The sequence below is a fragment of the Oncorhynchus nerka genome, linkage group LG7 (genome assembly GCF_034236695.1).
Source record: "Oncorhynchus nerka isolate Pitt River linkage group LG7, Oner_Uvic_2.0, whole genome shotgun sequence".
NCBI classification, from domain to species: domain Eukaryota; kingdom Metazoa; phylum Chordata; class Actinopteri; order Salmoniformes; family Salmonidae; genus Oncorhynchus; species Oncorhynchus nerka.
In genome coordinates, this window is record NC_088402.1 from 42,237,640 (window position 1) to 42,253,262 (window position 15,623).

Genomic DNA, 15,623 nt, shown 5'->3' on the forward strand with positions numbered 1-15,623 from the left:
GTGTGAGGGAGAGGAAAGAGTGTGTGCGCGCGTGCGTACATGCGAGCGTGTGTGTGTGTGTGTGTGCACATTGCGGCCTAACGTTGTTTTGGGTCAAATCCATTTTGAATTTCAATTTCATAATTCGTCCTTTCCAAAAATGTTATACAGTATTGCTTCCAGGCCTGCTGTGAACGTGCGGTGCGTCGGTGCCACGTGTTACCTGCAGTAGCAATCTCTCATCTCCCTCTATGACAGCCTGGTTCCACTGGATGACATCAGAGAAGGGCAGCTCCCAACCATTACTGAGCAACACTGGAATACACGCCGCCTAGACGGAGAGAGAGAGAGAGAGAGAGAGAGAGAGAGAGAGAGAGAGAGAGAGAGAGAGAGAGAGAGAGAGAGAGAAAAAGAGCGAGCGAGTGGAAACAGAAGGAGAAAGGCTGAGTCAGTGTGACAAGCGGACAAAGACAGGCAAACGGACAGGGTAATTGGTAAGGCTACCGTTGTCCATGTGCTCTGCTTGTGGTAGACGTTCAATAAAAAAAATATATGTTGTCTAGATTTCCAGTCTCCGTCTCTGACACATAGCAACGTATACTAGCAGGTGGTACTTCAATAAGGCAGTCTGAGAAGATAATGAAATCAATGACGCAGTGTGTGTGTGAGACACTCTCTTGGGGAGGTTGCATGGGGCACAGCTACTATCTTGCCAGTCCCAGGAGCCCTTTGGGGCCCTAGAGAGAAAGAGACTAAACTTCTGCTGCGTCACTCACTCCCTCACACACACACACACACCGATTTAACAAACTCCTAGTCTGCTAATTAAGTACACTCCACAGGGAGGATGGAGAGAGGGAGGGAGTAGGAGAGAAATGGGGAGAGGAGGGGGGATAACAGTTTGATGTTGCCATATCCCCTTGTTTACTGACAGCCGGGTTTTTGATGTTGTTGTACTTTTCTTTTTTCAGCTCTCTCCTTCTCTCTCTGCTGCGGTCCTGGTTGTTGGTTTTATTTATTTTTCTAATTAAATCACAGGAGAGCAGCCAGAACCAGCTTCAGACTGATATCAGATGACTTCCCCCTCTGGCGGTCTGAAGCTTCACTAGTTGCCTCACCAGAGACCGGCCCTCACTCAGGCAGCCATGTAGACAACGCTAAGATACACTAGGCTACGCTCCAGGTAACAGGGTTGAGGCCTGGGGCTCGCCTGAGCCACTTCCCCAGAGATGGTGTGCTTTGAGGCGGACTGACTAAGAAGTATTCCTCTGACTGCATCCCAGTGCTCAGCATATGGGAATATGTGTGTTGTTGTTTTTTGGTTGTTTGCATTGGGAGATGAAGAGAGGAGCATCAGGGGTAGTGTGTGTGTGTGTGTGTGTGTGTGTGTGTGTGTGTGTGTGTGTGTGTGTGTGTGTGTGTGTGTGTGTGTGTGTGTGTGTGTGTGTGTACTCAGGCATTTGTCCGTGTGTGTGTGCCCCCGCAGGAGTGTATGCACCGAGAGTTGGAACGCTGGCAGTAAGTTTCATACCACACGGGTAATTGCACATTCTTTTGTGGGCTTGGGCTGGCACGACGAGAAAAGGAGATCTTACAAATCTCAGACTGGCCTAAATGGAAAAGCAAAGGAGACAAGAGGAAGAGAGGGAAGAGAAACAGAGGGAGAAGGAGGGAGAGAGCGGGGGAGTGAGTGCAGAGGAGGAGTGAGTTAGCTGTGTGAGAGTGAGCTTCCCTGCCAAGCCCCGCGTTCAGTGGATTTGCCCATTCAGCTCAGATCAGCAGTGTGGCAGGCTGGCAACCCTATGGAAGCTTCCGGACCATTGAGAGACTCAGAGAGAGAGATGGGCAGGGAACACAAGAGTCTGGGAGGTTTATTGGTAGGTAAAAACCATGAAGACAGCTCCTTCACCAAAACATCAACGTGGGTGGTAATTCCACACAGTCTGTCCAAGACCATTATTTCATGAACTACATGGTTTATTGAAGCAGAGTTTGATGAAAGGTAAACCCTTTCAATGTTAAACTTTCCAAATATATATATTTTTTTTTCTTATCGCAAATCAGTCAACACCATCCTAAGTGTTAACCTTAAATTGTACACGTTAGAACAGAACATAAGGATATTCATCCGATAGTTGGGCAGGGTGTGGCTATGACTGCTAATAGCTAACACGGTCCACGTCAATCCATCATCTTGATAGTTCAGAGGTGGATTCGTACTCGTAGCCTGGTCCCAGGAGTTGGTCATAGGAGTTGACAAGACAGCACAAGCAGGTCACATATCTCTGGGACCAGGCTAGCGTATTGGGTGCAGTATTTGGCATTCTTCTAGGACCATGCTAGTGCATTGTGATCCGTATTTGGCATCTTACCTGTAAAGACTCTAGGAAGCGAAAGGAGCCCAGGCGACGACCCCGGGGAACCAGGCAGAAGGTGGAGTTGTGGAGCAGCTCCTGATAATCAAACCTGAGAGAGAGAGAGAGAGAGAGAGAGAGAGAGATGGAGAGTTGGTGTTGGAGGACAAAGACCATGAAGGTAGCAGTTCTAGAGGCAAAAGACTATTATGTTCGGGTCAAAGGGGGTCTTATTGACATTAGGCTTCTGTAAAGATGCCTACACAACAGTGTGTCTGGGCACAATTCATGCTGGGGGTTGAGACACAAGCCCACACTCAATATGGTTGGAATGACTGGACCTGTTATATAACAGAGTGCTGTGTTGCGTTAGAGAGCACAATAGGAAGACATAGCCGTGCCATTATATTGCCAATGACCGCTGCATGAACTAGATGACTGTGTTGTGAAGAAGAAAGGCAAAAGAAAACCCTCTCCATAGGTTAGACCCACACAGGGTCAGTGTCAGCTTCTGTAGTTTCCATTTCAAAAAGTACAGTCAGTCACACTGAAAGACATTCTAGCCAATCCAACTGTGTAACTGCAACATAACAGTGCCCATATTCTGTGTACACATTCCTCTCAGGACTTGGCATGAGGCTGTTGATAGACTGTTGGTAGAAAGCCATGCTAGAAAGTCACGCTAGAAAACCATGGTAGAAAGCCATGCTAAAAAGCCATGCTAGAAAGTCACGCTAGAAAACCATGTTAGAAAGCCATGCTAGAAAGCCATGCTAGAAAGGATCTGACACAAGTGGCAATATTGTCAACTAAGATGACCTGGTACATGAACTATTTATTTGTTTTTTTTCTTCCATTATTTAATATAGAAGTAAGGGTAAATGGTTTCTGTTAAGGTTAGTGGATTGTGGTTATAATTGCGTTGGTGGTCAAAAAGTGCCATATGTTGTCCTCTCTGGTATAGGCAGATGGGGATGATAGCAGTGGAATGGAGTTCATGGCTTTTAATCAAATCCAACAGCATTATGATGATTTGACACGTTACAATGGGTTGCTTCATTTCAGCAACACATTTGCCCTAAATGTATGTTTACGCTTGTGGTCATTCTGGCATCTGATTGGATATCATTCCTACAGTGGTTTGGGTGTGAAAGGCCATGATTAGCCAAGGCACCAGCATCCCCTCTATTTGACGGTTGAGGTGAGTGTGGTTTTGTGTTGTTAAATTAAGAACTGGCATGGGGACAGTTTTGTTGTTATGTTTATAATAGAGAGGGTTAAGGCTGTGGGTAGAGAGAAGTGATCATAAACGAGTTGTTAAGGGTTTAAATGAACTGTTCAGGTTGTGATGGGGGTGGACAGAGCTGACCTGAAATCAGTGCATATCTGAGCAAAAGAAAGTCCCACAGAGCTACTAAAAGAGTCCTGTGTTCCCAACCATCTGTGTCAATCGAATGTATAGAGAACATTCTGGTGCAAAATGGGTACCATGCAACACCTAGTTGGGTCCTTCAAAGTTCTGAGCTAGGTAGTTCAGGTGACCTCCCCGATAGGGCTGGGACGATACCAGTATTGCGATACTCGTTATTATCGTGGCAAGGAAACTAAACACGAAGCGGTTTTTAACTTCTTTAGGAAAACAGCCCCAATGTTGGAAACAAACATCATTATATGTTGTCATCCAGTCACATTGATTTATTCTCCAAGCTACTGTATAAAATACACAATATATTACAACCATAGAACACAATATGTTACAACTATAGAACACAATATGTTACAACTATAGAACACAATATGTTACAACTATAGAACATAATATGTTACAACTATAGAACACAATATATTACAACCATATAACACAATATGTTAGAACTATAGAACACAATATGTTACAACTATAGAACACAATATGTTACAACTATAGAACACAATATGTTACAACTATAGAACACAATATGTTACAACTATAGAACACAATATGTTACAACTATAGAACACAATATGTTACAACTATAGAACATAATATGTTACAACTATAGAACACAATATGTTACAACTATAGAACACAATATGTTACAACTATAGAACACAATATGTTACAACTATAGAACACAATATGTTACAACTATAGAACACAATATGTTGTCATCCAGTCACATTGATTTATTCTCCAAGCTACTGTATAAAAGACACAATATTTTTTTACATAGAGCAGATTTTTAAAGGACCAAAGAGTTTGGTCTGCTTTTGTATTTTCATGTTTGCCGCAGACAAAATATTGCAATACCTGTATCGTCCTGGTCCTACTCCCCACACCCCCAACCACCTAAATGTGAAGCACGTTGAAAAGCAGCAAAAAGCACCTCGTGAATGCAAGCCATTATCAAGCCAGTGGAACCGTTTAACGGTCCATCATGGTTCTCACTCCTCTAAGAGCCGTCAACAGACAGACAGCATAAACAAGTTTCTTATGAAAGAGTTCCTGTAGCCTCGTCTCTCCTCTGCTCCTGCTGGCAACGGTCTTGTTTACCTGCCCAAGGGGCGTCAGCGTAAAATATGGCTGCCGTTAATCTAGCCTGTCTCTGTCTTGACTGTACAGACCTATGTTTATTTACCCCTCTGTGAGTGATGAGACACACGCTCGGAGTTTTAACATGTGAACATTGCTGATGTTTGCATTGATTGGGATGTTGATGTGGATTTATCGGCGAGCTGTTGAATGGGCGTCACTTTCAGGGTTGTGGTGTATACATGTATACATACAGTACCAGTCAAAAGTTTGGACACAACTACTTATTCAAGGGTTTTTTCTTTATTTTTTACTATTTTTGAGATTGTAGAATAATATTGAAGACATCACAACTATGAAATAACACATATGGAATCATGTAGTAACCAAAAGTGTTAAACAAATCAAAATGTATTTTATATTTGAAATTCTTCAAAATAGCCACCCTTTGCTTTGATGACAGCTTTGCACACTCTTGGCATTCTCTCAACCAGCTTCATGAGGAATGCTTTTCCAACAGTCTTGAAGGAGATCCCACATATGCTGAGCACTTGTTGGCTGCTTTTCATTCACTCTGCGGTCCAACATATCCCATACCATCTCAAATAGCACTCACACAGCCTGGAGGTGTGTTTTGGGTCATTGTCCTGTTGAAAAACAAATGATAGTCACACTAAGTGCAAACCAGATGGGATGGTGTATCACTGCAGAATGCTGTGGTAGCCATGCTGGTTAAGTGTGCCTTGAATTCTAAATAAATCACTGACAGTGTCACCAGCAAAGCACCATAACACCTCCTCCTCCATGCTTCACGGTGGGAACCACACATGGGGAGATAATCCGTTCACCTACTCTGCGACTCACAAAAACACGGTGGTTGGAACCAAAAATCTCACATTTGGACTCATCAGACCAAAGGACAGATTTCCACCAGTCTAATGTGTCCATTGCTCGTATTTCGTGGCCCAAGCAAGTCTCTTCTTCTTATATGTATACTTCAGTAGTGGTTTCTTTGCAGCAATTCAACCATGAAGGCCTGATTCACGCAGTCTCCTCTGAACAGTTGATGTCTGTTACTTGAACTCTGTGAAGCAATTATTTTGGCTGCAATTTCTGAGGCTGGCAAATCTAATGAACTTATCCTCTGCAGCAGAGGTAACTCTGAGTCTTCCTTTCCTGTGGCGGTCCTCATGAGAGCCAGTTTCATCATAATGCTTGATGGTTTTTGCGACTGCACTTGAAGAAACATTCAAAGTTCTTGAAATTTTCCAGATTGACTGACCTTTGTGTCTTAAAGTAATGATGGACTGTCGATTCTCTTTGCTTATTTGAGCTGTTCTTTCCATAATATGGACTTGTTCTTTTACCTAATAGGGATATCTTCTGCATACCACCCCTACCTTGTCACAACACAACTGATTGTCTCAAACGCATTAAGAAGGAAATAAATTCCACAAGTTAACTTTGAACAAGGCACACCTGTTAATTGAAATGCATTCCAGGTGACTACCTCATGAAGCTGGTTGAGAATGCCCAGAGTTTTAAAAGCTGTCATCAAGGCAAAGGGTGGCTACTTTGAAGAATCTCAAACATATTTTGATTTGTTTAAACCTTTTTGGGTTACTACAGATTCCATGTGTTATTTCATAGTTTTGATGTCTTCACTACTATTCTACAATGTAGAAAATAGTAAAAAAATAATATACATACAAATGCACACACACTTACAGTAATACACACATTCACATACTGTAGGCAAACATCCACCAGCTATTCAATAGAGGCTCACACACACATATGCAAGCGCACATACATACACAATGAAGATTGCACCCTCCCACACAAAATCCGCATACACAACCACATAATGTACACACACACCCACACTAGAGAATTAGAGGAGTGAAAGGGTGCATTGTTTTCCATTTGCCACCGCTGTACTGCAATGTTGTGCTGTTTTCCACCTGTTTCTGCTGAAACTACAGTCTGTGTGTGTGTGTGTGTGTGTTTCTGTCTCTGTCTCTGCTCGTGTACATGCTTATATCTACTCAAATCTGGGGCTGTGTCCGATAGTTAGTGGATACGAGCCGATGTGTGTCATTTATCATTTGAGTGTGTATAATGTGTCTTTGGATGAACTTGCACAGCCACTTATCCATTCGAGAGAGACAGGGAGAGATCTCTCCCCAGCATGTGGTGGGAGTGGAGTGAGCATGTTCCTGGCGACCTGCTTCCTCTCACTCTGGGTCATACTGATTTGTTTGTTGCTGTTTTTTAATGAGAGATTTTACTTAATGCAAGGGAACAAAGAAATCGTTTAACAGCAGTTTGTTGAAATGAACAGTCTCTCTCTCTCTCTCGCTCTCTCTCTCTCTCCTATTGAATTAGCGAGGAAGTGTCTGTGTCTGTGTGGAGCAGCGCCAGTAGTAACAGACTGTTCTCTGTCTGCTAACAGGACATGGAGCATGTCTCCTCTCTGTACGCCATCTTCATGATCCATTGAATGTGAGTGTGTGTATACTTAAAGGGGTATGTTAAGTGTATGTGAGCATTTTTCTCATGCTTATTATGGGTGTGGGATGTACAGTACTGTGATTTAATATGTAATAATGTGTGTGAAATATGCATGAATTAATTTCTCTGTCAGTATGTATGTAGGTAGCAAAGATATCTACATATAGACTGAGTGTACCGAACACATTCCTAATATTGCCCTCAGGACAGCCTCAATTCATTGGAGGCATGGACTCTACAAGGTATCGAAAGCCTTCCACAGGGATGCTGGCCCATGTTGACTCCAATGCTTGCCACAGTTGTGTCAAGTTGGCTGGATGTCCTTTGGGTGTTGGAACATTCTTGATACACACAGGAAACTATTGAGCTGAAAAACACAGCACCGTTGCAGTTCTTGAAACAAACCACTACCCCGGTCAAAGGCACTTCATTCTTTTGTCTCGCCCATTCACCCTCTGAATGGCACACATACACAATCCACGTCTCAACGTGGATTTAACAGGTGGCATATATAAAGGATCCCAGCTTCCACCTGGATTCACCTGGGTCAGCCAGGCTGGGTCAGCCATGTGTATCTTTATTTCACAAGCACAATTCGACACAATCACAATCGCTTTTTTGTTGTTGTCTCTTAATCATTTTAAGCATATTTTAACACAGGCTGAAAGGGACTTTCAGTCTCTGCACCAACGCTAATTAGCAATTTCCTTCAAACTGCACGCAGAGACATACAAAAATGGTATCCACGAATTCATCTCACTCTGGGGAAGTAGATAAAAGAGCTTCATTGCCAAAATCCCCAAAATATCCCTTTAACACCTAACAAACATGTTGTACCTAAAAAAAAGAAACTATTTTAACATAACACAGGCCCTGTTGTTACCTCATATCCCAGCGATTATACCTTGCATTAAGCCGGGGAAGAAAACACTTCCATTGGCTCAACTTACCCTAAGGAGAAACATTTGACTATATTAGCTCACACAGCTACAAGGATGCACGTTCTAGGTTAAGGACAGTGGTCATCAACCTTCTCTGAGTCGAAATCACTCTGTCAAGATACATGCCGACATCTACCGCTCAGATCTTCTTTTTTGAACATGACTTAAGGAACGTAACATTAACCAATTAAAAAAAGTTCTGTAGCAATGAGGTTTGTGCAGTCAGCTATAGGCCCAATACATTATCACTGTATATTGGCTATATGCTTGAATTGCCCTGCCAATGTTGTTCTTATCAGACCTTTTTGAAATGATGCTGTATTTAAAAATGTTAAGCATATGATCACACTGGTAATAGATACTTTGTTGTATGATTTGTGAGGTACAGCTGAGTGAGCATAATAATGAGCTTTTTTTGCCTCTCATTTGACTCGCTGTCCCTCCTCTCTCCCTCCCTCCGCTGGGAAAAGGGGACACAGTCTTCCAGCTGATGGCGAAACTCAAGTCGCACTGCATTATTTCTGCCTCATGCACCAATTCATGTTGTTACTCCTGTGACCAGAGAAAGTTAACAACGCAAGCTTGTCAGAACACTTTGCTGTGCTCATTAATCGCAGCTGCAGTGCTGGTTGTAGCGCGAGTGGAAGTAGGGAGAACGCGCATTGGATGGTTTATTTTCTTTCAAGTGTGTGACTCAAGGAAACTGTGCATACACGGTGATCTGAGCTATCTGATTGGCCAGCGGCAGGCCTATACGTGCATTTGATCTGCTCTCTGAGCCTGCCGGGTAGCTATGTGGAGATCTACCTTCAAACATACCAAATGGTTCAAGATTTTGCTTTCCCAGCGCTAGGGCTGCTGAATCAAGTGCACTTGATTGGAAAATTGGAATGCAAGGCTTTATCGTTGTATTTTTACACACGTTTGGTGATCGACTAGGAATGCCTTGGAGATCATAATCGACTGGTTGGTGCCCACTGGTTTAGGACCTCATATTGAAGCTTATAGGGACCCAAACTGATGTATAGAAGATTCTTAAAATGGTCTACTTTGGTTAATTAACTTAATGATACAAGCATCACGAAACCTCAAACTCAACAAATTCATATTTTTGGGGGACCTAACTTGCTTACCACTTTTTCCATGTTGGTTTCATCCTTCACACACTCCATGAAATGATGACCGCTGCCAAAATATGTGGTCAAATTATTCATCTTCCGTATTGGTTTCCTAGAAACAAGGGGTGGCTCAACTTACCCTTTTAGCTCAAGTCACCACACTCTCCCCTATGCATGCATGCATATGCACTGGAATGTATGAAAGGGTAGTTTGTCTGATTGTACGATTATTTTCAACGAGCCCTCATTGAAATGTGCTCTGATCAGTGTGAGGGTGTGGGTTACACGTAGAGCTTCCTACAACCTTTATTGAAGCGCTACATGTGGATAGCTGACGGATGTCATACAGAGAGTAAGCCTATGTACAGAGTGTGAACGTGTGCACTGCAGTATGACTCTAATACAGTGTACTGTATGTGTGTGTGTGTGTGTGTGTGTTCTCTGCACTTTGAGTGCACTATACATGTACTGTTTGTGTGTATGATCTGCAGACGCCTCACAGGCGCTCATCCGGTCCCCTGTGCCCCGAGGGGGCTGAGGTTGTTAGATATTACACATGAAATATGGAGGAAATACATGTCGGAGGAAAACAGGATCTAATTGAGCAGTTGGGGCGACACACACTGTTCCAGCCTACACACACACACACACACACTGTTCCAGCCTACACACACACACACACTGTTCCAGCCTACACACACACACACTGTTCCAGCCTACACACACACACACTGTTCCAGCCCACACACACACAAACTGTTCCAGCCCACACACACTGTTCCAGCCCACACACACACACACTGTTCCAGCCCACACACACACACTGTTCCAGCCCACACACACACACACACTGTTCCAGCCCACCCACACACACACACACACACACACACACACACACACACACACACACACACAAACAAACAAACAAACACACACACACACACGTCTTTGTCCTCTGTCTGTATCTTTTGCTCTCTCATAAACACACACACACATGTAGGGCTGTTGCGGTGACCATATTACCTCCACACCAGCAGTCATGAGTCATGACCGCAGTAGAATTCCAGGTGACTGTTTAGTTCATGAAAATAAATAGCTAGCCAGCTACTTAACCCTGTTGCCCAAAGCTAATGTTATAAGCAGGCAGCTAGCTTCATCTGGCTAGTGAGGATCGACCTCACCGGGTTGTGTTGTGAAGCTAGCCACAATAAGAATTAGACACAAGTGGAATTTGCGGTAAGCCTTCAAAATAAAAGTGACATTGACAGTAATGCAAATTAATACAAATAGTAGAATTATGCCATACTTTTATGTTGAAGGCTTACCGCAAAGTCCACTATTGTGGCTAATCCTTATTATGGCTAGCTTCACATAGATGGGTCCAACCACCATTAATCAAATACGAACTCTTGTAAATTAGAGTTATTTTAGATGCTGACACCTAGCTATATAGTTATCTATCTAACTATATAGCTACTGAAACCGATTGTCGTTTTGCTATGTTTTTGGTGAAGAACATCGTTTGCAACCATGAGCTAGCTAGCTTTTTTTTATGACCAGCACTGTAGGTGCGCGAGACAACTCTACCAGCATCATAGCATACGTATCGATGAATCGTTATGACATATGAAATACGAGTGATAGTGTAATAACTACGTAAAAAATGTATGAACCCATTTAATTATTATGTGACGTGCAGTCATATTCAGGTCCTGATTGGTCAAATAGTGTTATTTGACACGTTAAATAGTATATTTTTTGACACGCAAAGACCCAAAAGGCATTCCATAGCAAAGACCCAAAAGGCGTTCCATAGCAAAGACCCAAAAGGCATTCCATAGCAAAGACCCAAAAGGCGTTCCATAGCAAAGACCCAAAAGGCGTTCCATACCAAAGACCCAAAAGGCATTCCATAGCAAAGACCCAAAAGGCGTTCCATAGCAAAGACCCAAAAGGCGTTCCATAGCAAAGACCCAAAAGGCGTTCCATAGCAAAGACCCAAAAGGCGTTCCATAGCAAAGACCCAAAAGGCGTTCCATAGCAAAGACCCAAAAGGCGTTCCATAGCAAAGACCCAAAAGGCGTTCCATAGCAAAGACCCAAAAGGCATTCCATAGCAAAGACCCAAAAGGCGTTCCATAGCAAAGACCCAAAAGGCATTCCATAGCAAAGACCCAAAAGGCGTTCCATAGCAAAGACCCAAAAGGCGTTCCATAGCAAAGACCCAAAAGGCGTTCCATAGCAAAGACCCAAAAGGCATTCCATAGCAAAGACCCAAAAGGCGTTCCATAGCAAAGACCCAAAAGGCGTTCCATAGCAAAGACCCAAAAGGCGTTCCATAGCAAAGACCCAAAAGGCATTCCATATCAAAGACCTAAATGGCGTTCCATAGAAATCCTGGTTGAGAATGAAATGACTGAACAAATGAACGACGAAACAGCACAGCAAGTAAGTGAAAGAAATAAGTTTTGATGTTTTACTGGTAATGGGGACATACTTAATGCTAACAAAATAACTTTTTGGTTAGTGTGGTGTGTGTGTCTAACCTTTATTTAACTAGGCAAGTCAGTTAAGAACAAATTCTTATTTACAGTGACGGCCTACCCCGGCCAAACCCGGACGACGCTGGGTAAATTGTACACCGCCCTATGGGACTCTCTATCACGGCCGGATGTGATACAGCCTGGATTCGAACCGGTGACGCCTCTTGCACTGAGATGCAGTGCCTTACTCATGGACGCAGCAGTCTGTGTGTTAACTATTTAACTGTACTAGAATGCTTAAAAGGCCGCAATCTTTGTTTATATTGGTTATCGGTATCAGGGTTTTTACAGCAAGGAAAATATTGGATATCGGTATCGGGCAAAAATGTAATATCAGTGCATCACTACCATCAGGAAATGGCCTGGTACTCAGGGCTCTATTGTCTCTCTAACCACTCTGGCATCAATGTAAATGCTATCGAAAATCACAAACACAAACATCAAAACAGTATCATGAAAAGAACGAAGTAGCCTCCCCGGCATCATTGATAAAGAGACTGGCGGGAAGCGCATGGCCTCCTTTCCATATTTGAGTGCACACAGATGACATGTATTTCCCCCCCTGCCCCTGTTCCTGCCCATTTGATGATGGCCATTCTAAATCAAAACTAATTTGATATATTAGTAAAGAAAAATATGAAATTGTGTAACGGCTGTTGTAGGTGGAAGAAGGTGTGGACCAAAGCGCAGCATGGCACGTGTTCATGATTTTAATAACGGAACACTGAAATACAAAACAATAACGTGAGTAAACGAAAAAAAACGAAACAGTCCTGTAAGGTGCAGAAAAACACTAAACAGAAAATGAAACACCCACACCCAAAATGGGGAAAACAGGCTACCTAAGTATGATTCTCAATCAGAGACAACGAACGACACCTGCCTCTGATTGAGAACCACACTAGGCCAAACACATAGAAAATAGAACATAGACTACCCACCCCAACTCACGCCCTGACCAACCTAAAACAAAGACATAACAAAGGAACTAAGGTCAGAACGTGACAAATTGAGAATAGTTTGATGGGTGATAATATTGTCACTTGATGAGAGAACAGCTGTCCAGCCTGGAGGCAAGGACCAGAGCGCAAGCTTCTTTTGCTACTTTCTCTAATCAACAACCTATAGTCGCACCATGCAGCCCGTATATGATTTGATTTCTAAAGACATTCAAAAGGTTAGTATCATTCAAGTCACTTAAAGTTGCCAAATAACTCAATCTACCCTATAGGATCTGTTTCAAATCATCATTCTTACGCTCAACACAGCCACTTCATATGCACACTCGCTCCGGAATGAAGGCCTGGAGATGCTAAAAAAAGAGTTTGTTAACACACCAGACAGACCACACACACACACACACACAAATTCACGGTACACAGTACACACGGTACACAGACGGTACACAGACACACACAGACACACACGGCAGCGTCTGCCAGCATGCTGAGGCCCAGGGCTCAATGTGGTACGGCTATCATCACTGTGTGTGTGTGTGTGTGTGTGTGTGTGTGTGTGTGTGTGTGTGTGTGTGTGTGTGTGTGTGTGTGTGTGTGTCTGTGTGTGTGTGTCGTGTATGAATGACTGTTAAGTGTGTGCACATGGATGTTTGAACTAGACTCACCTCTACATTTCAATGTATGCTTCTCCTTTTTACCTCTCTTCTCCCTCTCATCTTCTACCTCTCTCTTCCCCAAAATATTTATTTCCTTCCTTCCTCCCTACCCAATCCCTCCATCCAATCCCAGTCCCCGTATTAAAACATGAATGAGGTAATGAAGCAGAACGAAGGGGAGAGTATCGAGCAGGACCGCTTGATTGACAGCGGCTGCTGGTCAGTTGATCCCACAACCAATTTCTCACGAGCAGTGTGCAAAGGTCAGTTGTCAATGACGTGTGTGTGTGTGTGTGTGTGTGTGTGTGTGTGTGTGTGTGTGTGTCTGACAGGCAGTATGGATTAGCTGTTCGGCTAAATAGTCAATAGTGTGCATGCTCTGTTCACCTCAGCGAACACAAAACAGACTGAAGGGCTAACCCTGAGACACACCTACGCATGCACACACACACACACACACCTACGCATGCACACAGACACACACTTCCTCTCCACATCACTGGCATACAGTACTTCTACACCCATCATACAGTTAACATAGGATTCATGTTAAAGGTTAAAGCATAACACATACAACAGCCATCCCGGCCACACTGCCAGTATGTATTTGGAATGATACAGTCTGAGAAGTACTACTCATACTCCAACCATGCACTGTCTGTTCAGTCTACATACATCACTACAGCCCACAGTGCTGCCTCTATTCATTTTCCATACTGCAGTAGACTGGCCATTCCTGCTACAAGAAAGAGAGAGAGAAAGAGAGAGAGAGAGAGAGAGAGAGAAGGAGAGAGAGGGGATGAGGCCAGCTGTTGATGCCTTTGGGATGGCCCCAGCACCACACACAGAGGAAAGAGAGAGGCAGAGGGAATGAGTGAGACAGAGGAAAGAGAGAGACAGGAAAGAGAGAGACAGAGGAAAGAGAGAGACAGAGGAAAGAGAGAGACAGAGGAAAGAGAGAGACAGAGGAAAGAGAGAGACAGGAAAGAGAGAGACAGAGGAAAGAGAGAGACAGAGGAAAGAGAGAGACAGGAAAGAGAGAGACAGGAAAGAGAGAGACAGGAAAGAGAGAGACACAGGAAAGAGAGAGACAGGAAAGAGAGAGAGAGGAAAGAGAGAGACAGAGGAAAGAGAGACAGAGGAAAGAGAGACAGAGGAAAGAGAGAGACAGAGGAAAGAGTGAGACAGAGGAAAGAGAGAGACAGGAAAGAGAGAGACAGAGGAAAGAGAGAGACAGAGGAAAGAGAGACAGAGGAAAGAGAGAGACAGAGGAAAGAGAGAGGCAGGGGGAATGAGTGAGAAAGGGAGGGAGAGAAATTTGGATAGAAAGTCTGAAAAATGTGTGGGAGAGACAGAGCAAGGAATAGACAACTAGACAGAAGAAAGAGAGGAACAGGATGTGTGTGAGCAGGAGATATTTTGTAGCAGTTTATATCTGAAGGATATGGGTCAAGATTAGGGTTACACCCTACACAGAAAATACCTAAGAGAATACAGTTGGAGGGAGAGAGACAGAGAGAGAGAGAGAGAAAAGACAGGGAGAGAGAGAGCGAGGCAGAGAGGGAGGGAGCAAGGCAGAGCGAGACAGAGAGAAAGGAAGAGAGAGAGAGAGCGAGGCAGAAAGAGAGGGAGAGAGAGAGGCAGAGAGAAAGAGGCAGAGAGACAGGAGAGAGAAAGAGGCAGAGACAGGGAGACAGGAGAGAGAAAGAGGCAGAGAAAGGGAGAGAGAGAGGCGGAGAGAAAGAGACAGAAAGAGCAGAGAAAGAGAGACAGAAAGAGACAGGGAGAGAGAAAGAGCCAGAGAGCCAGAGACATAGGGAGAGAGAGAGAGCGCGAGGCAGGGAGAGAGGGACAGAGAGAGAGAGAGAGGGACAGGCAGAGAGAGATAGAGAGGCAGAGAGAGACAGTGTAAGGTTTAATATGCAGTTCAGGTTTCAATGTGAGGAGGAACGAGCTCTCCAAGTATTCTCTTACATGAGAGAGTGAGAGAGAGAAAGTAGGATGGTCCCAGTCCCCATGCTAGTAATGCCTTACTATAGCAGTAACAA

General features: G+C 43.7%; 1 protein-coding gene across 4 annotated transcripts in view; it reads right to left on the reverse strand.

Moving 5' to 3' along the window:
* The window catches only part of LOC115131708 (exostosin-1c), a 95,532-nt gene that overhangs the window by 6,907 nt on the left and 73,002 nt on the right, over positions 1 to 15,623 (reverse strand). For all 4 annotated transcript variants that reach the window (XM_065020524.1, XM_029663646.2, XM_029663647.2 and 1 more), the window contains exons 3-4: positions 2,352 to 2,445; positions 203 to 310 (exon numbers count right to left, since the gene is read on the reverse strand). In XM_065020524.1, coding sequence (XP_064876596.1) covers positions 203 to 310; positions 2,352 to 2,445 — 202 coding nt within the window. The remainder of the gene's footprint in view (positions 1 to 202; positions 311 to 2,351; positions 2,446 to 15,623) is intronic.